The 27,489-nt window shown below is 35.4% G+C and overlaps 2 protein-coding genes and 1 non-coding gene across 3 annotated transcripts; all 3 read left to right on the top strand.

Annotated features, from left to right (window-relative positions):
- Nucleotides 1-7,487: 7,487 nt before the first annotated feature.
- Nucleotides 7,488-13,607, top strand: LOC120086425 (PX domain-containing protein EREX-like). The gene is made up of 9 exons (XM_039043068.2): nucleotides 7,488-8,028; nucleotides 9,046-9,156; nucleotides 9,749-9,847; nucleotides 10,017-10,103; nucleotides 10,733-10,841; nucleotides 11,026-11,321; nucleotides 11,704-11,946; nucleotides 12,730-12,951; nucleotides 13,036-13,607. Exons 1-9 carry the CDS (start codon nucleotides 7,765-7,767, stop codon nucleotides 13,267-13,269), a joined length of 1,665 nt encoding a protein of 554 aa, XP_038898996.1. The 5' UTR covers nucleotides 7,488-7,764; the 3' UTR covers nucleotides 13,270-13,607.
- A 1,363-nt stretch (nucleotides 13,608-14,970) lies between these two features.
- On the top strand, nucleotides 14,971-15,043 carry TRNAF-GAA (transfer RNA phenylalanine (anticodon GAA)). The gene has a single exon. It is a non-coding gene; the product is annotated as a tRNA-Phe (tRNA).
- A 162-nt stretch (nucleotides 15,044-15,205) lies between these two features.
- LOC120085181 (pre-mRNA-processing-splicing factor 8A) lies at nucleotides 15,206-27,472 on the top strand. Its single transcript, XM_039041070.2, has 26 exons — nucleotides 15,206-15,704; nucleotides 16,809-16,932; nucleotides 17,017-17,109; nucleotides 17,273-17,663; nucleotides 18,316-18,802; nucleotides 18,886-19,676; nucleotides 19,794-19,879; nucleotides 19,968-20,150; nucleotides 20,299-20,613; nucleotides 20,712-21,016; nucleotides 21,119-21,573; nucleotides 21,758-21,884; nucleotides 22,146-22,387; nucleotides 22,512-22,635; nucleotides 22,717-22,906; nucleotides 23,001-23,108; nucleotides 23,286-23,539; nucleotides 23,787-24,403; nucleotides 24,487-24,593; nucleotides 24,794-25,048; nucleotides 25,125-25,598; nucleotides 25,752-25,913; nucleotides 26,023-26,220; nucleotides 26,358-26,636; nucleotides 26,760-27,002; nucleotides 27,099-27,472. The coding sequence occupies exons 1-26, from the start codon at nucleotides 15,463-15,465 to the stop codon at nucleotides 27,288-27,290; spliced, it is 7,044 nt and encodes a 2,347-aa protein (XP_038896998.1). The 5' UTR covers nucleotides 15,206-15,462; the 3' UTR covers nucleotides 27,291-27,472.
- The last annotated feature ends 17 nt before the right edge of the window (nucleotides 27,473-27,489 follow it).

Raw genomic sequence — 27,489 nt, 5'->3', positions numbered from 1 at the left:
TAAATTGATCTTTTAAGCTTACAAACCTTTTATTCTTGACCCTGTTCAATGAACCCTTCTAGTTGAGACATGAAAATACTTTCGTTAAGATGGTCATTTAAGAAAGCTGTCTTGACATCCATTTACCATATTTCATAGTCATAATATACGGAAATGGATAAAAGTATTCTAATTGATTTTATCATGGCAACAGGAGAGAATGTTTTTTCATAGTCAATCCTCTCCCTTTGAGTAAAACCTTTTGCCTTAAGTCTGGCTTTATAGGTTTGCACCTTGCCAGTTTGGTATCGTTTTCTCTTGTAGATCCATTTACAACCTATAGGTTTAATCCCATGTGGTTGATCTACAAGTTCTCAGACAAAATTGAAGTACATTGACTTTATTTCCATGTCCATGGCTTTTATCCATCGTTCCATATCAACATCTTCCATTGCCTTTTTAAAGGTAAGTGGATCCTCTAGACCATCATCATGTATGATGTCCTGAGTTTCTATTAAACCCATGTAGCGTTAAGGTTATTAAATAACCCTCCCACTACGTCGAGACATTTTCAACTTTTGAGAAGGATGTGATCGAGCAACATCTATTGTTGATCGACCAGTTTGATTAACAACTTTTGTTGATTTGTCTGTAGTATCTTTGGTCATTTCTTTCAATGTCAGTTTACTGCGAGGTTGGTGATTCCTAATATGATATTCTTCCAAGAGTGTAGTATTTATCGATACAAATACTTTATCCTCTTGGATATCATAGTACAACCCACCTTTTGTTTCCTTAGGGTATCCTATAAATAGGCATAATTTTGAACGGTGTTCCAATTTCTTAGGATTTTGTACTAACGTGTGCTGGACATCCCCAGATTCGGAAGTAACGTAAACTATACATCCTCTCCATAACTCATACGATGTTTTTGAAATACGTTTTGAGGGAACCATGTTCAGAATATATACTACAGTCTGTACTGCATACCCCTAAAACGGTAGAGGTAACTGAGCATAACTCATCATCGAATGAATCATGTCTGACAAGGTTCGATTTCTCTTTTCTGTAACACCATTTTGCTATGGTGTTCCATGTGCTGTGAGTTGGGATTGAATTCCATGATCTACTAAATAGTTCTGGAATTGTAAATCCATATACTCACCACCTCGATCTGATCGAAGTGTTTTAATTTTTTTACCTAATAAGTTTTCAACTTTCGTCTTAAGTTTTCTGAACTTTTTGAGAGTTTCAGACTTGTGACTTATTAAGTAAATATGGTCATATCTTGAATAGTCATCAACGAAATTGACGAAATATTCATATTCTCTTCGAGCTTTTACATTCATCGAACCACAAAAGGTCTGAATGTATAAATTTTAGGGGTTCTTTGGCATGAAAACCTTTTTCCAGAAAAAGATCTTCTAGTCATTTTTCCTTCAAGACACGATTCATACGGAGGTAAAGAATTGTCTTCTAACTGATTTAAATGATCATATTTAACTAATCTCTCAATCCTGTTGAGATTTATGTGACCAAGTCTGAGATGCCAAAGATAGACGTTAGAAGAAAATTTTCGTCTTTTATTTTGAGTTTCTGTCGTTTTAAACATCTCTATATTTAAAATGGCTTTTGCTTCAGTTGGTTTTAATACATACAAGTTATTTTTAAGTCTAGCAGAACGTGAATACCTCTTGAAAAAAACGAACACTTCAATAATTTCAAAATATAATTTATACATATTTTCTAATAGAAAATATATGGAGATCAAGTTTCTTTTCATTTTGGGTACATAATATACATTTTTTTTAACAAAATAAAAGTTTCTCCAAAATATAACTTGATGTCTCCCACTACTTCAGTTGAAGTGACTTCTCTTGTTCCCACCTTGAAAGTCATTTCGTGTTCTGAGAGTTGAGTCCAAGAACTAGTTTTCTGGACAAACATGGTTAGCGGCGCCTGAATCTAATATCTAGGTTAAGTGAGAATTTTCCACTAAGCATATTTCAACTACAAGTAAATCTTATTTACCTTGTTTAGCCTTTTCAGCTCTCTTTTCAGCTAAATATTTCGCGCAATTTCGCTTTCAATGCTCGTCCTTTCCACAATGGAAACACTTTCCTTTAGGAGCTTTTGTTTTAGCAGTAGATTTCTTCTTCCTTTTCCCCTTTTTCTTCATCTGGATACTTTTATCTTTAAAAGATGAAAGGATAGACTTCTTTTTATCTGAAGGCTTCGTTTCCGAAGATGAACCCTTCAAAAAAAAAAAATCTGATGTGAAACAACATTTGCTTCACTTTCTTTTAATTTCATCATAGATTGGTAAGTCTGTAGTTCATTTAATAAAGTAGTCAGATTGTAATCAATCTTATTCATTACGGTATTATTTCAGAAGTTCAATAAGCACTTCGGAAGAGACTCTAAGATCATACTAACTTGATTAGTTTTGTCTATGGTAACCCTGTGAGCTTCTACAATGTTAAAGTGAACCATCATGTCTAGAACATGCTCCTTAACATTGGTTCCATCTTTCATATGTGAGTTATAAACATATTTTATAGTCTCATGTCGCACAGAAGATGACGGTTGTTGAACATTTCTTGCAATGAGGCCATAATCTCATGGGCAGTGGGCATGACTTCATGTTTCTTGTTGAACACATCAGATATGCTCGCCAAGATATAGACTTTCTCCTTCTCATTAGCCCTCACCCATCTATCATAAACTTCTCAAATATTTTGGTTAGTATTTGAATCGGGAAGAGGAGAACATTCCGCTGTTAAAACAAACCTCAGGTCATCAACCACTAATATTGTATTTATATTTGATTTTCAATTAGAGTAGCCTTCTCCGTTGAATTTGTTGAAAGCAAGAAGTTGTATAATTGAGTTTGATATTGCTGAAAAATAAACAAATTCTATTAAATTTATGCATTTAAACCCAATTTTAGCAAAAAGTAATAAAGTACCCATATTTGTTTATTTATTTACAATGATACTTTAGTGAGTTAGAATAGATGCTACCGAGGGGCAGTCAAATATTCTTTCACTAAGGCAAGACATTCTTGACCAAATACTATATCTAGAATAATTCTTAATCCTATAGTCTAGGAAACATAAATACTTCTAATTATGCAGAGAATCGGTATCAGATATGAATATGATACAGATATGTGATAGATACGTGTCTGATACGTGATTTGAAGTATCTGATTTTTTATTTTTATTTTTAATTGTCAGATACGCGTATCTGCTCCCAGATACGTGAAGGGGATACGTGAGTCGATTTTTTTTTTTTTAAATTTAAGCCCAACAATTTAAAAGGCCCAACCCACAACCCATTTTATTTTTTTGCATGTTTAGGAATGATTTTAAAATCATCAAATATCACTTTTTTCATTTTTAAAATCACTTGAAAAGACACATTTAATTACTCAAAATTAATTTAGTTTTTAATTTTACACTTTTAAATGCAATTTTCATAACATTAAAATTAGTTTTGAAGAATTAAACATGTTTCACGGCGATTTTGAAAATGACAAAAGTGATTTCAACCATTTTAAAATCACTTCCAAGCATAAAAGTCCACTTAAATTGAGCAATCCAAAACAAAATAAATTAAAAATGATAAAACATAAAAAAAATTTAAAAAATCCCGAAACGTAATTAAATCTTCATTCATCCCTTCTCTCTCACTATTAAAATAATGATTTACACCCCCTTCATCCTCAACTTCATTCTTCAACACGAATGGAGTAGTCGCAGTAAAAGCAACACGAAGCCGAGCATGGATCTCACAGTGTGAACTCTAAGGGATGTGAGAGCTAAACACGGTATATCAAATATATTGTTAATCTCTCACTGAATTGTTCTAAATATTTAGGTATTATTTTACTTGGGTATATTCCGGCTAAATTTTAAACAATCTAAGTCTATATGTTTTTATCCAAGTATAACATTTATATTTAGATTTTATCCTACAATGTCTAAGTGTTAAACCAATTTTAAACCTCACACCCCTCATGCAAGCTCATAAAACAGGTTAACAATGCTTAACATCTTGGTCATATTCCCGAGGTAGGAGGTATTACGTAAACTGTCAATTTAAATACCTTCAGCCTTAGACAGGATTATAAACCGATTGAGTTTGTAACCAAATTTTATAAGATAACGACTTATTTTGACTCTTTTAAACAAGTTGTTAACCTAAATGTGCATGCTGATAATTTTTGTTATGAATTTTAATGTCTAATCTAATTTTATAACAACTTATAAAATAATAGATATGCTTTCAAACCAAAATATATATCAAAGGCATTCAAAATTAACATAACACTTATATTAATTTTAAGAAACCCTAAACATGCATACTATATATTATAACTAACTTATAACATAATATTATGCATGTTACGTGCTTTCCTATGGTGGGATTTTAAATCTAAATGGCATACTATATGCACAAACATGTTTAATTCAAATATAATATACATTACGTGCATAAAATAATTAAACAACACCAATATGGTTCAACTTTGGCATCCTAAGCAAGGAAAATAACTAAATTGTTACAAAATAGCTACAAAAATATCTTCAAATTGATGAAGGACTGCTCGAACCGACCTGAACCAGACTCGAATCGCCTGAATCGGACCACCACAACTCCAATTAAGTCTGAACCAGACCATAAGTGGTTGAACCATACCAGATGAGGACTGAATCGGTCAAACTGGTCATCTTCCTGCGCGAACCGGCTCGTTGACGCGCACTATTCTTGATTGGGACGAACAACATCGTGACCCTACATCCCAACATTGCAATGCTATTCATCAAAATGCCCGTGGCGTTGCAACGCTCATAGTGTCGCGACGCTTGTAGGCAGAAGCTTCAACCCAAAAATCTGCTGCTCGTCCATGCTTGCTTTTCACTTGAATTACAACTTAATTTGGACCCTATTGACTCTAGTAAAATTAAAAACTCTACAGCACCCATATAAGCTCATCATTCAATAGCCAATTATAATTTAAATTCCATAATTAAAGAGAATTCTAATGTCAAAGTTGGATTTTGGATTTTGGATTTTTACCACATCAGTCACAGAAACATGCAATCTTAGAAATTCACCCATACAACTCAAATTAATGATAATTGAGTGCTTAAATCATGCTCTGATACCAATTGATAGAGTAAACTAACATGCAACGGAAAAAATCAGTATCAATAAGTACTCTAATTATATTTAATTTGAGTTTAAAACATGCTTTGAAACACGATTTTAGAAGAGGGTTTTCAGAACATAATACCTTTGTAGAATTTTTTTTTTTAATTCCAACTGAATTCCAAGAATTGATGCTTCAAGCTTTCACTAGACCACTAAGAGATGCTTCTCTACTAGTCTCTAATTTGGATTGTGTGGTGGAAACACTGAATTAAGAGCAATGGAACTAGGGAAGAATAAGGTTTTTAGGAAGAAACTTTAGTTTTTTATTTCAGCTTGCATGACTGAATTCTCAGCCTAAAACTTCAATTTATAAGTTCTTTCACCATGTAATCAGATTGCTTGCATGAAAGCAAACTCTTTCTTCATTAATTTGAATGAAATTTGTAGCGGAATGGTGATTAAGGTGCTAACCCTTAGTGGATTTTTCCAACTTTTGGAATTACCTTTAATTTTCAAATTTCATTTCAAAATTGATTTCAAGATATGTTTTAATAATTAATAAATAAAAGGTATTTTATTAATTTCATAAAATTAATTGATTATTAGATAAAATTAATAAATATTAATTAATTAAACTATCTAATTAATTTTAATAATTTAATATCAAATATTAAATTAATCAAACATCAATCTCACTACAATGAATTTTAATTCATGTAATTAATATTTGAATCACATTTTAAATATTAATCGACTCTATAATTTCGTAAATTATATTGAATATAATTAACCAAACTCTAAATTGAATTTGAACACTCCAAATTTAAAATTTCAATTTCGATTTGAATATTTTAAATTGGCTCAATTCACTGATCCAAGGTTTAATTTACGAGCTAATAGAGGGACCTTGTGGACCTACTAGCTCTAATGATTTGAGATTAACTGGTTAATCTCTTTAAACCGAATTAATCACTATTCATTAACTACCGAGACACACCACTATAGCTCGACAGTTGCATTCTCCTCACTGTAGATATATTTCCATCCACTATAAGCATAATTAGTAAGTCGATCATTCACAGGTCGTTTGTGTTTACAGATAGGTTAAATTTACCGTTTTATTCCTGTAAATACATCTTTATTCCTTAAGCTCTCACTGATCCTCCATTAAACAATTGGTTTATAGTTCGACTCACAAACCATAACCTTTTTTTTATCAAGAGAGGGCAGGGCCCCTTTGTTCAAGACCAAGATTCAGTGCTTAAGAAAACAACCTAACTACTAACCCTAAATCGGGTAGGAGTAAATTTCATCTTGCAGAGCTATGTCCCCAACTATTTATCCTGTCTTATCCCCAAAATGGGAGGCTTATTGAACCGTGTTGATGGACTACTCTCACCTATGTAGATCAAAAGATAATCCCGAATAAACAGGAGTTTATAATTAACTCAGGATTAAGATCGAGTTACCCTAGGTCATTGAATTTGAAATAGTCAGTTTTAACAGTAAATGGTCGTTACAAAGAAAAATGACTATTCGAGGTCCAGTCTTATGCAAACTCATTGCATAGGATGCTCTACTCACAAGTCTCCATATGAGTGATTATACACAAAATGAGTTGCATCCTACTCATCGACTATTTTGGCTATATACTAAAACTTGATCATCTTTTACGTCGTCACATAAAGTTAAAGTATTCATATTATAGCGTTTATTGAATTTTTATAACAGAATGCAATATCAATAACAATTTATTGAAAAATACTCCATAATACTTTTATTGATAAATAGAATATGTTAACAATATTTAGGAACTGCGAGTTTAGGACATTCCTAACACAAACCACATCGCATCAAATCAACATCAACATCAACACTAACTCAAGTTCAACTCCACAAAACAAGTTTATCCGGAAGTCTCATGCGAACACTAATCCTTCAAGAAAAGGTCATTAAGCCCAAATGCTGATCATCCAAGAAGATCAACAAGCCCAAAGGTCAATAATCCAAGAAAATCAACAACTCAAAAGTCGATCGTCAACAAGCCCAAAGACCTATCATCTAAGAAGATCAACCAGTTTAAATATTAAAGTTTATTTTAAACGCATCAAAAAATTACTATGTTAAATATTATACTCGCTATACTGCAATTGATACAAATACAAAGTTCAAATTTTACGAAACAAGTTTATCCGAAAACCTTCTACGAACATAGATTTTTCAATAATTTGAATGTGTGATGAAAAGAAAGAAATTTTTATTCGAATTATGGATCGACTCGACGGGAACAATGGAGAAAAACTATTGTAACTATTTGACCAAAAAGAATGATGTTATAGGTTACTTCTAACGATTTCCCTACATTTTTTATATTTCCATAAAGATCTCTGCCTTCTAAAATTTGATTGGGTTCATCAAACTCCGAAAACGGCCCAAAAACCACTTCAGGCAGTCAAAGACTATTCCCCGACTCCGAGCGTCGGAACGATTCCGGAGCCAGCCTTGTCTCGTGTTGCATGAAAAACTGGCGCGAATCGGTTCTCAGGCAATCCTTTTCGCCGGATTCCCAATTTTCTAGTTTTCCTCTGGCTGCCGACCGACGCTGTGACAACAAATTCATAGCAAATGAATCTCTACGCTCACGACCTGTCAGTGTTAGATTTTAATTTTGGCTTCTCCGAACCCTACGGCCAGTCCTTCTCTCGCCTTCGCGCTTCCTCCGCTATTTCTTCAACTTCCTTCCTCGATGAACACGACGACTTTTACCGTCCTGGCTGCGCCACAAGGAATAAGTGCGATATGCCTGGCGACAGCCCCCCTAATCGCCGGCATGACGGTTCGTCGCCTCTTCCACTCGGAATGGACTGGAGTCCCCCTCCTCAGAAATGGGTATTGGATCTTTTTTTCTTTTTTCTTTTTTCTTTTTTATTCTTTTCATTCCTTTGGGTGCTGAGTGTTCTTGTCATAGCTTCGGGGTTTGAATTATAAGTTTGTTCGCTAATGCTGCTACTCACATATTTCGTTTTGGGTTTAGCTTTTGTGACGATTTCATATTCCATTTGTAGCGTTGATGAAGTGAATTGCATTTTGGCTTCCTTGTTAAAATTCCGCTGTTGGTTGTGATTAGCTCGGTGGTAGTTTCAATATGATTGGAGTTGATTATCTTTTTCTTAGGCCATATATAACATTGTGGATGGAGTGATAGGGTATTTATGTAGTTGCTTTTGAATTTCATACTGGGGTTCTTGCAAAAGCCAAATATATTTGACATCCAACCACATGCTGCTCGCTATCTAGAATGATGTCATTAAGATGTTGATCTGAGTAAGGGGACTTGGGCTTTGTGCTGTGGGGAGTGGAACTTCCTAAAAGTGATATAAGTATTGTCCACGGTTTGTTATAATCAAGGCTTTGAGTTCGGTTTGATATGTCCAATTAAAGGGTTTTGGGTCAGCTCTTCAAATTTACGGTTACCTTTATACATTTTTCAGAGACGTAAGAAGTAGTTGTACTTGTAACCATGGAAGATGATGTTGGTTTGGCATTATGGGAATGTAACCAACCACATGAATGAATGGAGTATAGAGCTGTTTTTCTTCTCTCTCGCTCTCTCTCTAAATGTAGTTCTGTCAGACCTGGAAGGAAGAATTTCTTTACAGTTTTGAATTGAAATGGTAGTTTTCCTTGTTTTTGTTCTATGATACTATTGACTCGTTTTGGTTGGAAATAAACCTTAGAGTTTCCAAATTATGTTTGCGTTTATTGCCCTTTTGTATTTACTAATTGGAAATGATTATTCTGTGCTGTGAGCTCCTTCATTTTTAGGAGCATTTTCCTTATTATGTATTTTTTAGTGTATCATTGAGAAGTTTATTGTTTTCTTACATTAAAAAAAAAAAAAAAAAGGATGGACAGGGTACAGCGTGGCCTCATGATCCACCCACTGGATGGAGTTATTGTGTCACAGTTCCTTCTTGGACTACAATTCTCAAATCAAATGGTTCAGATCCCGTTGTGGTAATTTTCATGTTTCTGTTGTTTGTCCTTTGAGTGCAGAGATGATAATACTAATTGTTCATGCGTGTGCACTCGTGTGATTTGTGAGTGATTCTCCCTTTCCTCCCTATGGGGAAGTCTTGCTTTTACTTTGATTTGATTTTTGCAACCTCCATAACCATGTTATGCATCTTGTTCTTTTTTTTCTTCCCCCTTTACTATTGTTATTGTTATTATTAGTTTTTCATAAGATAGATATTTATACAAGTAAATTTCTTGGAGACATTTAGCCAATTTTCCTCCCAACATTTTCTTTATGAAAAAAGTCATGCTAACAATACTGAGGTATGCAACTTTTTATTTATATTACAATCCACAATTGAAGATTGTATTTAAAAATTTAAACCAATTGCTCACTACTTTCTCTTTATGGTTGGCATCTGATTTTCTTCCATGTTTTGTGGATTTTAACTTGAACATGGTGAAATCTGCATTCTTGTTATAATGAGATTATTCCTGGATGTATTCTTATTGTGTTTAACATGGCTGTAGTGCTCAATATTTTAAAAAGCTTTGTGATTTCTATCTTATGCTTTAACAATAAAAATTACAGTTTTACATGGTTCAAGTTGGATTGCAATCTCCAGAAGGTATCACTTCTACAAGAGGAATATCAAGAAGATTTAACGAGTTTCTAGAGCTGTTTTACGAGGTAAACAGTCATTATCTTATGTTTCTTAAACTTGTTAGAATTCCTCATTATGTACTATTTATATTAATTTTAGGTGTCTACTGTAATTTTTTGCGTATTTATAAACTAACAGATCCATCTTTAAGGATGCTGCTTTGAATTTATCTGTGCTCTTCATTATCTTTTGTAGCTCAAAAGAGCATTGCCTAAGAAACAATTGCCTCCAGCTCCACCAAAAAAGGTTTTGAGAATGAAAAACAGTGCATTTTACGATGAGGTATGTTGAACATTATGATTCACTCTTTATTTGTTTTTTTATTTTATATTTGAAGGCTAAGAAGTACAGATGGATACGAGGATACGACACGATACTGATACGATGACACGTCATTTTCTAAAAATTAACACGGATATGGCAAGGACACACTTATCAAAATGCACATTTTTTAAAATATATATCATTTTTAAACCAGAAGGAAATTCAAAGTCAATGATTGTATTCATTTCTATGCTTAAAAAATTAAAAAATTAGTTTGATGTATTTTGCTCTCAAATTTTATTATTTTTATCATATATGTGTTGACTTAGTATGTGCAAGAACTGATTTATGCATGTCTACTAAATGTTGGTCTTATTTTGAATTTGTACAACTAGTGTCTAACACATGGATTGCACTAACAAGTGTTTGATACGTGTCTAACAAGCGTCGGAGTGTCCAAGTGTCTGATATGGACACGCTAGCCAAACTAAAGTGTCTATACTTCTTAGTCTAAAGGTTAAAACTGTTGAATCAAGTATGATGGATGGACAGGGACAGGGTACAGCATGTCCTGTACATGATAAATATGATGTATCAAATTAAGGAACTGAAAATTATCTAAAATGCTTTTAATTATTTCATCGCAGCGGAAGTCTTCCTTGGAGGAATGGATGGAAAAGATGCTGTCAGATATTGATGTATCAAGAAGTGCTCCAGTTGCAAGTTTTCTTGAACTGGAAGCTGCTGTGAGATCTTGTAGGTTTCATATGGATGCACGTCGACGGGACTATAAAAAAATGAAAAAAAGAAAACAAGAAAGAAAAACTTGAGGAAGCAGATATGATATAAGTGAACATATTAGACATGTTTGGTCAATTATGATTGTCTATTAATGTTGTATATTAACCAACAAGTGATTCTTTGGATTTTAATTTTTCAGTTTTCAGTGATGTTAATCACCAGATATCGGAGAAGGCTTCTTCTGGTAACATCATGGTCCAACCAATTACGCTATCAAGCTCAACTGTGTCTATGGCTGCTTCTTCTGTTACCTCCAGTGCACGTGATGATACTTGTTATGGGGAACGTCAACTTGGAGCTCCAAGATATGGAGATGATGAGAGTGTAGAATTGGGAATGGATGAACCTGCACTGGAAAAAGCTGGAACAGACAGAGAAAATCTAATAGTAAGATCAAACCAAGAAATGTCTGAGAGACAATTCCTTGCACCAAAGGTGTGGGTGATTTTGATCGTGCACCATTTATTTGCTTCAGTTTTAGATATTCCATGATAAGTACGATCAGATGCTTCAAAAATATTATCTTTTCCCTTTTTCCATTCAGGAGATGTTCAATATTAGAAGTCTCATTTGGATTGTTGATACAGGAGATTAGCCCAATTCTTATCCCCTAGGTTTTGTTTCATTGCCTAAATTAAAGAATTTTCCAACTTTTAATATTGTATGCTTTCAGAGGTGTTTTATTTAGGTGGAGGATACTTCCATCCGCAAGGGGTTTTTCCTCCCTTTTTGCGAGCATACATCTTTTATTACACGTTTTCATCTCATTGTCACTTAGATTTCATACAGCTAACAGAAAGCCTTTATCTTTTTCCAGGATGAACAGGTGCTCACAGAATCAACAATAACGTCAATTTTAGAGGAGAACAAAATTTTGCTGCAAGAGTTGGATGCTTCAAGAGAACAGATCGAATACTTGCATAAACAATTTGAGGAGTTTGTGATGAAATCAAAAGCAGATGTTGATTTTCTTGTCAAAGAAATTAAATCTCTTCGAGAGACTCAGTCAGACTTGAAGCAGGAATACAGCCAAATGATGAAAGAGAAATCAGAATTAGAGGTAGATTTCTCCTTTTCCCTCTGTAGGTTTTAATGCAGGTTCCTAGTGGTGTGCCCTCTTCATTTTTTCAGATCATTTTTCAATTAGTTTTGTACTATTAGCTGGTTAAAATTTAACAACTACGTTCTCTTTTTGAGATTTGGAAACTTTTAGCCTTTATCTTTAGTTCTATTATTGGAATAACTTGTTGCTGGCATTATAAATTGTGGCTGATGTTCTTAATTCAATTTTTTTGGGAGGGCTCTCATGTTGTTCTTCGCATCTGTCTTATGACTCTTACCTACTTGCTAATTTTGTGATTCTCACGGCTTGAGGCAATTTTAAGTGAGATTATTTAAGTTATAAGCTTGGTTGCAAGTATAATGTAGAATAGGGAAAATCAAATGTAGATCAAGTTGACGAAAACATTTCTGATATTTACCAATTAATGAGAGGATATTGCGACATGAAATTTTCTAAGAGAAGGATTTAGTGATTTGTATTGCAAGAGAAGACTGGAAGACGGTTTCTTCATAGATTTTCAGCAGGAAAACAAACAATGAAACAGTAGACTTATTGGTTGCTTTTGGATGTCCAATGTCAACGAAAAGATGCAAATTGCGATGGTGATCTCAGGACGCTACACTGCATTTAAATGGATTTGCCATCTAATAATATTGTGGAATACGTCCTTTTTTATTCAATTTGTGCTTATTTTGGTGTAGTTTTTTTTTTATCTCTCTTTGTATGTAATGTTTATTTGCCCTATCCAATAACATGTAGTCTTTCTTCTGTTTTCTTTAGAGAGTGCTTCAAACTGAAAGACAAAGAATGGAGCAATCTGATATTGCTAATCAAAAGCTTCTGCATGATTGTGAAATTCTTCACTACCGCCTTCAAGACTCTAGTGTCGACTTTTTCATCGAGGAGGAAAATAAACTAATTTTGGAAACTGCTTCAACAGCTGACGACGCTATAGATCTATTGGAAACATCTGATAATCACATTAGCGTTGTTTTATCAGAGGTATATGCATTTTTTCCATTTAAATGTATTTGCATCTTGGACATCTTGATCCTGAATAGCACAAGTTTTGGTACATACAAACAGGCAAAGCTTCTCGCACATGATACCAACGATGCCGATGGCACTGCTGGATCAGCCAGTCCAAATGGAACTGATAAAGGGTCAGCTGACAAAGTATTAAGTTACATACTAGCAAACATGTTTGTCGAAAACGGCCGATTAAGGATGCGGATGAACTCTGTCATCCGTTGTGCTCTAAATGCAAATGGGACCCGTGAAAAAGAAGAAGATGAATCCGTCAAGGAAAAACTGTTCTAAGCAAGTTTTAGAGAGAGAGATTCCTGAATGCACATATATAATGACCTTACTCTATAGGGGCAAGAAATGGGAGAGCTGTAGATTTTAAATAAATGCAGCAGATGTTGCCCATTAATCTGCAAGTCCTAACAAAGTTGGTGGTGGGGGTAGAGAAATGATGTATCAATTTAATATTTAACAAAGTGCATACTTGCTTTGCTTAGCCAAGTTAATCTTGGGCATTTGAAGACTTTGCTCTTGGTAAGGTTATGAAAAACCAAGAGCTCAAACAGAGTTTGGCTGGCTAGATTTGTGTTGATCATAGATCATTAAATGGAATTACACTGATATTCATGATCTCTCCCCTTACTTCATCGATATTCTTCATGATCTGTCTCTACTTCATTGATATTCTCTTCTCAGTAGTGAAATATAATAAAATTAGCAAACAAATATTAATAGTGCACACTTAACATTAACAATAAGGAATTTATACTTGATTTATCCGTAAAATATTTATCTATTAGTTTAAATGTATTTTATGTTTTCTTTATACTTATAGTTTTTTCTTTAAATAAATATCTATGGACATCGACGTTCCAATAGAATTGAGACCTTTTTGTTAACACTTACCATAAGATTCAAAGTGTGTTATTTGAAGAATCAATTAAAGGAGACGACGCTTTTAATGTGGAATATAAATAAAATTATATATCCATATAAATAAAACAAAATAAAACATTTTATGTTTTAGTTGTTAAGGGGTGTTTGTGGCAATGAATTATTTATTATAGTTTTAGGTTATTATAGTTAGATTATAATAATTTACATTTGATGTGTAGATTATTTTAACTGGTATGTGTTTGAGGTGTAAACTATTTTAGTTGAGAAGAAAATAGTAAATATTGTAGCAAATAATAAAAAAATGATGAATGTAAAATAGTAAAAACTGTAACAAATAGTAAATATTGTAGTAAATAGAGATTTTGAAATAATATTGAGCTAATTGGAGATTTTGAAATAGTATTTACTGCGACAATAGGTGGTTGTTATAGTACTAAGATAGTCCTTGCCCCAAACACCCCTTAATGTTTCGATATTTGTGTTAAAAAAATTCGATGACCCGAAAATGTAGATCAACCCAACCGTATGGTTTGAGTTGGGTTGGATTCAAATAAATGAAAATTTTATGGATTTGGTTGGTTCATGAATTCATCCAAAATAACTTGAGTCAACCCACACTTATTATTAATATTAAAAAATATTTTTTACTTCCAATATATATATATATATATATATATATATATATATATATTAATTTTACTTGGTTTCATTTTTTAGAATATTTATTATCCACCAATTATTTAAAATAATTTTTTCTATACTATAGAAACAATTTTTTTCATAATATAATTAAAATTGATTTGCTAATCATTTCTATAAACGAAAATACCTAAACGAATTATTTTACACATTAACACGTTATTTTTCTTAAAAAACAAAAATTTAAATAATCATACGAATAACTCAAGAAACTCAACTCAAATAGAAGATTGAATTGAGTTTGAAAAATGTTCTAACCAAACTCAGCATATTAACACCCTAATATTAATTAGTTTTACAATTTAATCCATCACCGCCGGTAAATGTAAAAAGTTGTTGATAATAAGCTTGCCTTGCATATAATTTAGATATTAAATTAAGTAAATCTCAAGACAAATTGCGGGGATAGCTCAGTTGGGAGAGCGTCAGACTGAAGATCTGAAGGTCGCGTGTTCGATCCACGCTCACCGCAAATTTTTTTTCTTATTTTTCATTTTACTTCTAATGGGCTGGGCTTTTTATAGAACTGTGGAAGCCCAACAAGACTATAATCATCATTAAGGCCCATTTTAAAAGCCGACAAACTCAAGGGTCGGTTCGTAATTTAACGAATATAAAGGATTCAAGACCCGATTTGCTCCAGTTTAGTCTTTTTCTTTTAGTCACTCATCTTTCGTATTCCTCACCCGTTAGTCTCGCTTCCACTGAGCGGGCAAGGGAGCTTAACCCCCCAAAGCCCTAGAAACCGCCATTGAAGAAGCTTCAAAAGCTTCTTTCTCTTACCAGCGAACACATTTTCCTCTTGTATAGGCTTTTCATATCTGGACCCGATCGGACGTTTGGAGTTTCGAGGTCTCAATTATTAGATTAGATTTATCTTGGCGTCTCAATATGTGGAACAATGGACAGATTGCGCCGCCGGGTACTGGTGGGTCTTCTATTCCACCACCGCCTGCTGCACAGCCTTCGTACACGGTGTTGCCTTCTCCTGCGGAGGCCGAGGCCAAGCTCGAGGAGAAAGCTAGGAAATGGCAGCAGCTGAATTCGAAGCGGTACAGTGATAAAAGGAAGTTTGGGTTTGTTGAAACCCAGAAGGAGGATATGCCCCGTGAGCATGTTAGGAAGATCATTAGGTGAGTTATGAAAAACTGTTCTGAATATTTGAATTCTTTTCTTCTTTCTTCCAACGTGATAACTGGCGTATTTCCATTTTTTTTTTTCCTTTTTACGTTTTCTTGGGTGAGCTAATGAAATATTCAAATCAACTTAGCTTTGCTGAAAGTGTTCTGAATATTAATAAGGCGGTTTGTTAGTCTTTTAGTTTTGATAATTCTGAGTTGTTTCTTGGTGTTTCCACCATTCCAACGTATAATCTTTTGTTTATTGTTTGGTATTGTAATCTCACTTCATGGGCAAGATTTTTCACGTTTTCCACACAATAAGTAACTTGCTGGAAAGTCCATAGAACTTCAAATTTCTTGAAATTTAAAGAAATTAAAAAGAAATTTCGGCGTTGTTCGTTGTGCGTTAACTGCTTCGAGGGATGAACTCTTATGCCTCTTGATGTGGTACTTTCGTTTCTTTCTTTTTTTTTCCTTTTTTTTTTTTTTTTTTACTTCAAGAGTGAGGTTACGTTTACCATCTTATAAATGATGTTTTATTTATTTATTTATTTATTTATTTTGCCTAATGAAGTGCATATTACTAGCAACGAATCGATGTCTCAAATCCACCATTCTGCTTGTTAGATTAATTTGAAGAACTATTGAAGAATTCAGGCCTCATGCTGTCCAATCTCCATATGAGCATTATGAGTTATATATCATGATATATCTTCTTTGTTTTCGAAATGAAACTATTTGGTATATGGCATACAGTAATGTAATATTAGTTTCTTTAGGTTTCTGTTGTCGTCCTCCAAAGAGAAGAAAAACCTTATTTGGTGCGGTGGTAGTCTCAGGGAAATTTAGTTGTAAAGGAATCAAAGAACCTCTTATGCCTTGTGAGGTTGAATTTTCTCAGGGTGATTTATGGAATTCACTTATTTTTGCTGTTTCCTATTCGGTCTTGTAGGGGCTTAATTTTCTGCATTAATGAAACTCCTTTATTCTGTTTCACCAAAAATAAAATAAAATTAAAGGAGTTTCTGTTGTCATCATGAAACAATTATCTGTAAATATGGGTTGGAGTATGCTGAGTATTCATATTGTATCTAATTTTTATCTTCACTTTGGCAGAGATCATGGGGACATGTCCTCAAAAAAATATCGCCATGATAAACGTGTTTATCTTGGTGCCCTAAAGTTTGTTCCACATGCAGTTTACAAGCTGCTTGAAAACATGCCGATGCCCTGGGAGCAGGTATCCTTTGCCTTTATAATTCGTGATTGTTTGGAAACTATATTTCTTCTTATTCTCTTGATCCTTAATAGCTTGCATTTACAGGTTCGTGATGTGAAGGTTCTTTATCATATTACTGGAGCAATCACATTTGTAAATGAAATACCATGGGTGGTTGAGCCTATATATTTGGCTCAGGTACTTTTCTTTCTCCTTTTTTCCCAGATTATTGCTGCAGTGGCTAATGTTGTATATGAACTTTTTGGATCAAAACTAGGATGATTATTATCTATGTATTCATGCTTGTGCCAGTAGCAATACTATTCGTGATTGTCCTCTTGATCATTTATTTATTTGTCAGTGGGGAACCATGTGGATTATGATGAGAAGAGAGAAGAGAGATCGTCGACATTTCAAGAGAATGCGTTTTCCACCATTTGATGATGAGGAACCTCCACTAGATTATGCTGATAATTTGCTTGATGTTGATCCTTTGGAACCAATTCAGTTAGAGTTGGATGAAGAGGAGGATTCTGCAGTTTACACTTGGTTCTACGACCATAAGCCTCTTGTCAAAACAAAGCTTATCAATGGTCCAAGTTACCGGAAATGGCATCTTTCCCTTCCAATCATGGCAACTCTTCATCGGCTAGCTGGACAGTTACTCTCCGATTTAATTGATCGCAATTATTTCTACTTGTTTGATATGGAGTCTTTTTTTACAGCGAAAGCATTAAACATGTGCATACCAGGTACACCTTTTTGTTATCATTCTTTTTCTAATATTATGTTTATACAAATATAAAATTGCACTAACACCCACACTCTCTCACTTACACACACACACACAATGTTAATGAAGATGGTCTTGATCGCTTGAATGTATAAAGCTGTTAAACGAACTGCCGACTGTTTCATTGGATAGTATCACTTTATTCATTGAAGCTTTTTGTCAAATCAAAGCACACATGCAGCTGTGAATATGTAATGTTAAAGAAGTTTGTCTTGATCTCACTTGAAAGTTGAATGTTTGGAGCTGTTGGATGAACTGTCGTCTATTTTATTGGACAACATCACACTATTCATTGAACTTCCTGTGGAATCTATAGTTTTGGTTTATAGTCACCAAAATAGGATTCTGTTAGGCATTTACTTCCTTAGCTTGATGCTTTCTTTTTACAGCCGTTGCAAGTAGACATGATGTAGTAATTGCTTTAGAAAAGATATGAACCTTGATACATTCATTGTAATGTGTACCATGCAACGTCAAATTTATTTGTCTTGCTATCTTCTTGCGAGTTCAAAGCCATGCTAGTTTTAGGGGTTCTTGGAACTGCAGACATCTCTGTACTAAAATTTGTTGCTAAGTTTTCATAATTTATGTAATCTATGGTGCTTCTTTAGGTGGCCCGAAGTTTGAGCCATTGTATCGTGACATGGAGAAGGGGGATGAAGACTGGAATGAGTTCAATGACATTAACAAACTCATAATACGATCACCTCTTAGAACGGAGTATAGGATAGCATTTCCTCACCTTTACAACAACAGGCCAAGAAAAGTAAAGCTTGGTTTATATCACACTCCTATGGTCATGTATATAAAGACTGAAGATCCTGACTTACCAGCATTTTACTATGATCCTTTAATACATCCAATTACCAGCACCAATAAAGATCGCCGTGAAAAGAGAGCTTATGACGATGAAGATGATGATGATTTTGAGTTGCCAGAGGGTGTTGAACCTTTTTTGAAGGATACTCAACTTTATACAGACACCACAGCTGCTGGGATCTCTCTTTTGTTTGCTCCACGCCCTTTTAACATGAGATCTGGTAGAACGCGCCGGGCTGAAGATATTCCCCTGGTTTCAGAGTGGTACAAGGAACACTGGTATGGTGTATATTTTTGTAAATTTCATTAACTTGTTTTAGTCATTTCAAATTTCTGATTTCTTCTAATTACATTGTGTGCAGTCCTCCATCATATCCTGTTAAGGTTAGGGTTAGCTATCAGAAGTTGTTGAAATGCTTTGTGTTGAATGAGCTGCATCATAGGCCACCCAAAGCTCAGAAGAAGAAGCATTTATTCCGATCACTTCAAGCAACCAAATTTTTCCAGACGACCGAACTTGATTGGGTTGAAGCAGGTCTGCAAGTTTGTAAGCAGGGGTACAACATGCTAAACCTATTGATTCATAGAAAAAATTTGAACTATCTTCACCTTGATTATAACTTCAATCTGAAGCCAGTGAAGACCCTAACCACCAAAGAACGTAAAAAGTCACGGTTTGGAAATGCTTTTCACCTTTGTCGTGAAATATTGCGATTGACAAAGCTTGTTGTTGATGCTAATGTTCAGTTCCGTTTGGGCAATGTCGATGCATTTCAATTGGCTGATGGTCTACAGTATATATTTTCACATGTTGGGCAGCTCACTGGAATGTACAGGTACAAGTACAGACTTATGCGTCAAATTAGAATGTGTAAAGATTTGAAGCACTTGATATACTATCGCTTCAATACTGGTCCAGTGGGAAAAGGGCCTGGTTGTGGATTTTGGGCGCCAATGTGGAGAGTCTGGTTATTTTTCCTCCGTGGTATAGTCCCTCTCCTTGAACGGTGGCTAGGAAATTTGCTTGCTCGCCAATTTGAAGGAAGACATTCAAAAGGAGTGGCAAAGACTGTCACTAAACAGCGTGTTGAAAGTCATTTTGATTTGGAACTCCGAGCAGCAGTCATGCATGATGTTCTTGATGCTATGCCTGGTACAAAGTTCAGATTTATATTTTTGTCTCTTGAGCATGTGTTGCTTGCTTTATTAATTTCTCAGTGTTCAACTGCCGTTTTCTATCATTTACTAAATATGTATAATGTTTCTGCAGAGGGAATTAAGCAAAATAAAGCTCGCACTATCCTCCAGCACCTAAGTGAGGCATGGCGATGTTGGAAAGCAAATATTCCTTGGAAGGTACTCATCTGCTTTTGGACTTTGTCTTCCATTTCTTTCCCATGTTCCCTCCATCTAGATATTCATTACCCTTTGGGGTTTTCTTCAGGTTCCTGGTTTGCCAGTTCCTATTGAAAATATGATTCTTCGTTATGTCAAATCAAAAGCTGATTGGTGGACGAATGTTGCTCACTACAATCGTGAACGTATAAGAAGAGGTGCTACAGTTGATAAGACCGTTTGTAGGAAGAATCTTGGAAGACTTACACGTTTGTGGCTAAAGGCTGAGCAGGTTTGTTCTTTTCTTAATTGGCTTCATCTTGTTCTTGTTCTATTGGTTAGGGTAATATTTCTGCTGTGAATATTTTTCTTGGCCTTAGCTATGGTCTTCTAATATATTACGATTATAAGTGTTCTTAGTTTCCTTTCTCATCTTGCAGGAACGACAACATAATTATCTCAAAGATGGTCCATATGTCACACCTGAAGAAGCGGTTGCCATTTACTCAACGACTGTACATTGGTTGGAGTCAAGAAAGTTCTCTCCTATTCCTTTCCCTCCATTGTCTTACAAGCATGACACAAAATTACTGATCCTTGCCTTGGAGAGGTTAAAGGAATCCTACAGTGTGGCTGTGAGGTTAAATCAACTCCAGCGAGAGGAATTAGGTCTCATTGAACAAGCTTATGATAATCCACATGAAGCACTATCTCGTATTAAGCGTCACCTGCTCACACAACGTGCCTTCAAAGAGGTAAGCCTTCATTTCTTCTTTTATTTGCAGTAATGATTAACCAATTATGAATATCTGTCACCTGTCTATCGATGTGTACTGATATGATACTTTTGCAGGTTGGCATAGAGTTTATGGATCTATACAGTTATCTCATACCAGTTTATGAGATCGAGCCTCTAGAGAAGATTACGGATGCATATCTTGACCAGTATCTATGGTATGAAGGTGACAAGCGACATTTGTTTCCCAATTGGATAAAGCCTGCGGATTCAGAACCACCACCTCTTTTGGTCTATAAGTGGTGTCAGGGTATTAACAATCTACAAGGTATATGGGACACAAGTGACGGACAATGTGTTGTGATGCTTCAGACAAAGTTTGAAAAGTTCTTTGAGAAGATAGATTTAACGATGTTAAATAGGTGAGCGTCCTTTACGTTTCTGATTTGCTGACTGAATGAGTTCAAAGGAATTTCCATTTTTCTTGAACTATATACTCATCCTGTTTTCTTGAATATGTGCAGGCTTCTTCGTTTGGTTCTTGACCATAATATTGCTGATTATGTCACTGCAAAGAATAACGTTGTCCTGTCTTACAAAGACATGAGCCACACTAATTCATATGGTTTAATACGTGGTCTTCAGTTTGCTTCGTTTGTTGTTCAATATTATGGACTTGTGCTTGATCTGTTGCTTCTCGGATTGACCCGAGCCAGTGAAATTGCTGGCCCACCACAGATGCCAAATGAATTCATTACTTATTGGGACACAGAGGTGGAGACCCGGCATCCAATACGGTTATATTCTCGTTATATAGACAAAGTACATATCTTATTCCGCTTTTCTCATGAGGAGGCTCGAGACCTTATTCAGAGATATCTCACTGAACACCCCGATCCAAATAATGAAAATATGGTTGGATATAACAACAAGAAATGCTGGCCAAGAGATGCAAGAATGAGGCTCATGAAACATGATGGTACAATCCATGCCTTTAATTTACGATATCCTTGATCACTATGAATAAGAAACATTATCTTCCACCATCTCTCTCTCTCTCTCTCTCACACACACACACACACACACCCACCCACCCACACACACACGCCTGTATTTGTTTATTTATTTAGTTAGTTCGATGATGAATTTCCCCCTTTTTTCAGTCAACCTTGGAAGAAGTGTTTTTTGGGATATGAAGAATCGGCTTCCTCGCAGTATCACAACTTTAGAATGGGAGAACAGCTTTGTCTCTGTTTATAGCAAGGACAATCCGAACCTGCTTTTCAGCATGTAGGCATCTCTTGTTTTGTTCTTTTACCCCGCTTTGCATTTATATGTTTCCCTATTTTGTTAATTTATTCTTTGTGTTTCAACTTTTCCTTTTTTTCTGTTCCCTAATATTTTATCGAGTAATATACACCAAGATTAATAACTGGAAGCTTACAATTTTGCAGCATTTCAAATGTATTTGTGAAAATTTCAAATTGTATCTTGTCTCTGTTTGATTAATTAATGTCCTCTATTCATTGATACTTCGCTATATGACGTTAGGTGTGGGTTTGAAGTACGGATACTTCCCAAGATTAGAATGACTCAGGAAGCATTCAGCAACACAAAAGACGGAGTTTGGAATCTGCAGAATGAACAGACGAAAGAAAGAACAGCTGTAGCCTTCTTGAGGGTTGATGACGAACACATGAAGGTGTTTGAAAATCGTGTTAGGCAAATTCTTATGTCTTCAGGGTCCACAACATTTACAAAAATTGTCAACAAATGGAATACTGCTCTGATTGGTACAGCTTTGACCATCGTTTCTTTTTTGTTTTGGGGTTGGGAGGCAATGTTAACATTCTCGTTGATTCATCAACTCAGTGTAAATTGACTTCAATGTTCCTCTTTTATCCCTTTTTGTGATAGGTCTCATGACTTACTTCCGTGAGGCAACTGTTCACACACAAGAACTGCTAGATTTGCTGGTCAAATGTGAAAATAAAATTCAAACTCGTATTAAGATCGGGCTGAATTCGAAGATGCCCAGCAGGTAAAATAATTTCCTATTTGCAGTTTTGTTTTATATTGAAGACAAAAATGAACATTTTAATGAACTTTGTTATTGTTTCAGGTTTCCTCCAGTTATTTTCTATACTCCCAAGGAAATTGGAGGCCTTGGCATGTTATCTATGGGTCACATATTGATCCCACAAAGTGATCTTCGGTACAGTCAGCAAACAGATGTTGGTGTAACCCATTTTAGGAGTGGAATGAGCCACGAAGAGGATCAGCTTATTCCTAACCTTTACCGATATATACAGGTAATATTCATTTCCCATCCAGTGATATGCTGTGTATATAAAAATGTGCTTCATATTTTGCCTTCATTTGATGAACTTTTCAATTATTTTACAGCCTTGGGAAAGTGAGTTCATAGATTCACAACGGGTTTGGGCTGAATATGCTTTGAAGAGGCAAGAAGCTCAGGCACAAAATAGGCGATTGACACTTGAAGATTTGGAAGTAATTTCTATTTTCTTCTGTCTTCCATTATGTTCTTATTTTTGGGTTTATTCATTTTGGGGTATAGAAGTCCTTTAAGGGAGTCTTGCATTAGATTCTAACTGAATAAAAAGAATTCACATTATAGTTATGAAGGCCAATAAGCATTTTAAATTTTATGTTGATGGTGTTATATAGGATTCTTGGGACAGGGGAATACCACGAATCAATACTTTATTTCAAAAAGATCGCCACACTTTGGCTTATGACAAAGGATGGAGGGTCCGCACAGATTTTAAACAATACCAGGTCTTGAAACAAAATCCTTTCTGGTGGACGCACCAAAGACATGATGGGAAATTGTGGAACCTGAACAACTATAGAACAGATGTCATTCAAGCACTTGGAGGTGTTGAGGGGATTCTTGAGCACACATTATTCAAAGGAACATAGTAAGTTTTCTTCTTGATTTGGAGTAATTTATTGCTGTAAATGCTTTTTTTCCCCCTTCAGATTCCTTCAGTCTAGACCATAAATTTTCACCACACTGATATTTTTTTTATTAGACTTGGTGTAAAAGACTGATGAAAGAAAGTGATGGTTGATACATTTCATTTGAAAGGCTTAGTAATATATGAACAATTGTTAATTTCATCAATGGAGTGTATGTGGCTTAGTTTTCTTGTTTTCTGATTTCAGCTTCCCAACTTGGGAGGGTCTCTTCTGGGAGAAGGCATCTGGTTTTGAGGAATCCATGAAGTACAAAAAGCTGACCAATGCACAGAGATCGGGGCTTAACCAGATTCCTAACCGTAGGTTTACTCTTTGGTGGTCACCTACCATAAACAGGGCAAATGTTTATGTGGGATTTCAAGTGCAATTAGATCTAACTGGAATCTTCATGCATGGAAAGATCCCGACTTTGAAAATTTCCCTCATTCAGATTTTCCGAGCTCATTTGTGGCAGAAGATCCATGAGAGTGTTGTCATGGATCTCTGTCAGGTTCTGGACCAGGAGTTGGATGCTTTGGAAATTGAAACTGTTCAGAAAGAAACAATCCATCCGAGGAAAAGTTACAAAATGAACAGCTCTTGTGCTGATATTCTACTCTTTGCTGCCCATAGATGGCCAATGTCGAAGCCTAGTCTTGTGGCTGAGTCCAAGGACGTTTTCGATCAAAAACCAAGTAACAAGTACTGGATTGATGTGCAGCTTCGGTGGGGGGATTATGATTCTCACGATATTGAGCGTTACACGCGAGCCAAATTCATGGACTACACTACAGACAATATGTCTATATATCCATCTCCCACTGGTAAAATTTTGATTTTTGCTTCTTTCCTAGTGTATATGTTCGACTTTTGCTGTATAAATTAAGCAGCCATGGGTTATTTTCAGGTGTAATGATTGGGATCGATCTTGCATATAACTTACATTCTGCATTTGGAAACTGGTTTCCTGGATCAAAACCACTATTGGCTCAAGCAATGAACAAGATCATGAAGGTATGATATTATCTATTCATATGTAGGGTTCTTGGTCCGTGGGAGGGGTTTCGACAACCCTCTGCCCTTAGGCTGTCCTTTTTTGCTCTTTTGATGAACATACATCTCTGTTTCTTATATATATATAAAAAAAGAGTTCTTGGTCGTGAGTCTTGTTGACTTGTGAGAATGTTTGTCACGAATTACTTGGTCTTGTACAGTCAAATCCAGCCTTGTATGTTCTGAGGGAGCGTATACGCAAAGGTTTGCAGTTATACTCTTCTGAGCCTACAGAACCGTATTTATCATCACAAAACTATGGAGAGATCTTCAGCAATCAAATAATATGGTTTGTTGATGATACTAATGTGTATCGTGTTACAATTCACAAGACATTTGAAGGAAATCTTACCACCAAACCCATCAATGGTGCCATTTTTATTTTCAACCCAAGGACCGGGCAACTATTTTTGAAGGTTTGTTCTCTTTAGTGGGTACTTCTCTCTATTTGATTCCAGTTAGTTTTGTTAACTTATTACTTGGACTTTACAGGTTATCCATACTAGTGTGTGGGCTGGACAGAAGCGTCTTGGTCAGTTGGCCAAGTGGAAAACAGCAGAAGAAGTTGCTGCTCTTGTACGATCTTTACCAGTTGAAGAACAGCCAAAACAAATTATTGTGACTCGTAAAGGAATGCTTGATCCATTGGAGGTTCACTTGCTCGATTTCCCCAATATAGTTATCAAAGGAAGTGAGCTGCAACTCCCATTCCAGGCATGTTTGAAGATTGAGAAATTTGGTGACTTGATTTTGAAGGCTACTGAGCCCCAGATGGTTCTCTTCAATATTTATGATGATTGGTTGAAGAGTATTTCATCATATACAGCATTTTCTCGTCTAATTCTGATCTTGCGTGCTCTTCATGTGAATAATGAAAAAGCTAAAATGTTGCTAAAGCCAGACAAAACAATTATTACAGAACCCCACCACATCTGGCCTTCTCTCACAGATGACCAATGGATGAAGGTAATTTCATTTTTACATCCCTCATCTGTTATATTTATCTCTACCCATTTCATTCTTAATCTTTCAAATTATTTAATGAATGGGATCTTATGCTTTTACAATTATCAGATGTAGCTTGACCGCTTTTTTTTTTTTTTTTTGGCCAATGTATAGGTTGAGGTTGCGTTAAGAGATCTTATTTTGTCGGATTATGCTAAGAAGAACAATGTGAACACATCGGCCCTAACACAATCTGAGATTCGTGATATCATTCTTGGAGCTGAGATCACTCCACCCTCCCAACAAAGGCAACAGATAGCTGAGATTGAGAAACAGGTACTTTATTTACCATGTGATTGGTGGTTAAAATGATGTATTCTTTCTCTTGCAGTTTCTTTCTTTTTTATGTTCATTGTTGTGTTTCATCCAAATACTTTTCTTTCAGGCCAAAGAAGCAAGTCAACTAACAGCAGTCACGACAAGGACTACAAATGTGCATGGTGATGAGCTCATCGTCACAACGACAAGTCCATATGAACAGGCTGCATTTGGATCCAAAACTGATTGGCGTGTGAGAGCAATATCAGCCACTAATCTCTATCTTCGCGTGAATCATATTTACGTAAATTCAGAAGATATAAAGGTAAGAACTAACATTTTACCTCTCTTTCTATAACGAGATTGTAATGTTCACTTCTCTCTCTTTTTTTTTTTTTTTTTTTTTTTTTTTTTTTGGTGGTGGGGTGGGGGTCTGACTTTTGAATCACAATGGTTATACAGGAAACTGGATACACTTACATCATGCCAAAGAATATCTTGAAGAAATTCATCTGCATTGCAGATTTGCGGACTCAAATAGCTGGATATTTGTATGGAATAAGCCCCCCAGATAACCCTCAGGTTAAAGAAATCCGTTGTATTGTAATGCCACCCCAGTGGGGGACACACCAGCAAGTTAATCTTCCTACAGCACTTCCTGAGCACGACTTTTTGAATGATTTAGAGCCGTTGGGATGGATGCATACGCAGCCAAATGAGCTTCCTCAGTTGTCACCGCAGGTTCCATTTTCAACTTGTCATCTTTTATGTTAAATAGCCATCTTACGGTAGGGGTGCCAGATCATGATGGCATTATAAGTAAGCTTTGCTTATTAATTGGTGTTTTCGTTCCATTTCTTGCAGGATCTCACAAATCATGCTAAAGTCTTAGAGAACAACAAACAATGGGATGGTGAAAAATGTATCATTTTAACCTGTAGTTTTACTCCTGGTTCCTGCTCGCTAACTGCGTATAAGCTAACCCCATCGGGTTACGAGTGGGGACGTGTAAACAAGGACACTGGAAGCAATCCACATGGGTACCTCCCAACTCATTATGAGAAGGTGCAGATGCTCCTCAGCGATCGCTTCTTTGGTTTCTACATGGTAAAGTCTCTCTCCTAGAATATTTTGTATACCTACTTTTCCTTGTGTGGAGGAGTGGGCACTGATACTTGAATCTCGATTGCCTTCTGTTCTTAGATTCCTGATAATGGTCCCTGGAACTACAACTTCATGGGGGTGAAGCATACAGCAGGCATGAAGTATGGAGTAAAACTCGGAACGCCACGCGAGTACTATCACGAAGATCACCGTCCTACCCATTTTTTAGAGTTCAGTAACTTAGAGGAGGGTGAAACGGCGGAAGGAGATCGTGAGGATACTTTCACTTGAAGATTAAATAAATCCGTGTGTATGTGTCCTTACAGATTAAGGATGGGAACCTTGTACTAATACAACTCTGTAATAGATGTAATGTGTAGCCTAAGAAGAGGATATAAAATCCTAGAGGTTGTAAAATCTAGTTTTGTAAATTCTTATTGATTATTTTAGCTTTTGATAAGATGATTTCTTGATATTCCTTCCCTTCCGA

This window comes from Benincasa hispida, chromosome 9, assembly GCF_027475165.1.
Source record: "Benincasa hispida cultivar pf3 chromosome 9, pf3_genome.v1.1, whole genome shotgun sequence".
Lineage (NCBI taxonomy): Eukaryota > Viridiplantae > Streptophyta > Magnoliopsida > Cucurbitales > Cucurbitaceae > Benincasa > Benincasa hispida.
Note: the sequence above shows the minus strand (reverse complement) of the source record. Positions and strands in the feature narration are given on the sequence as shown.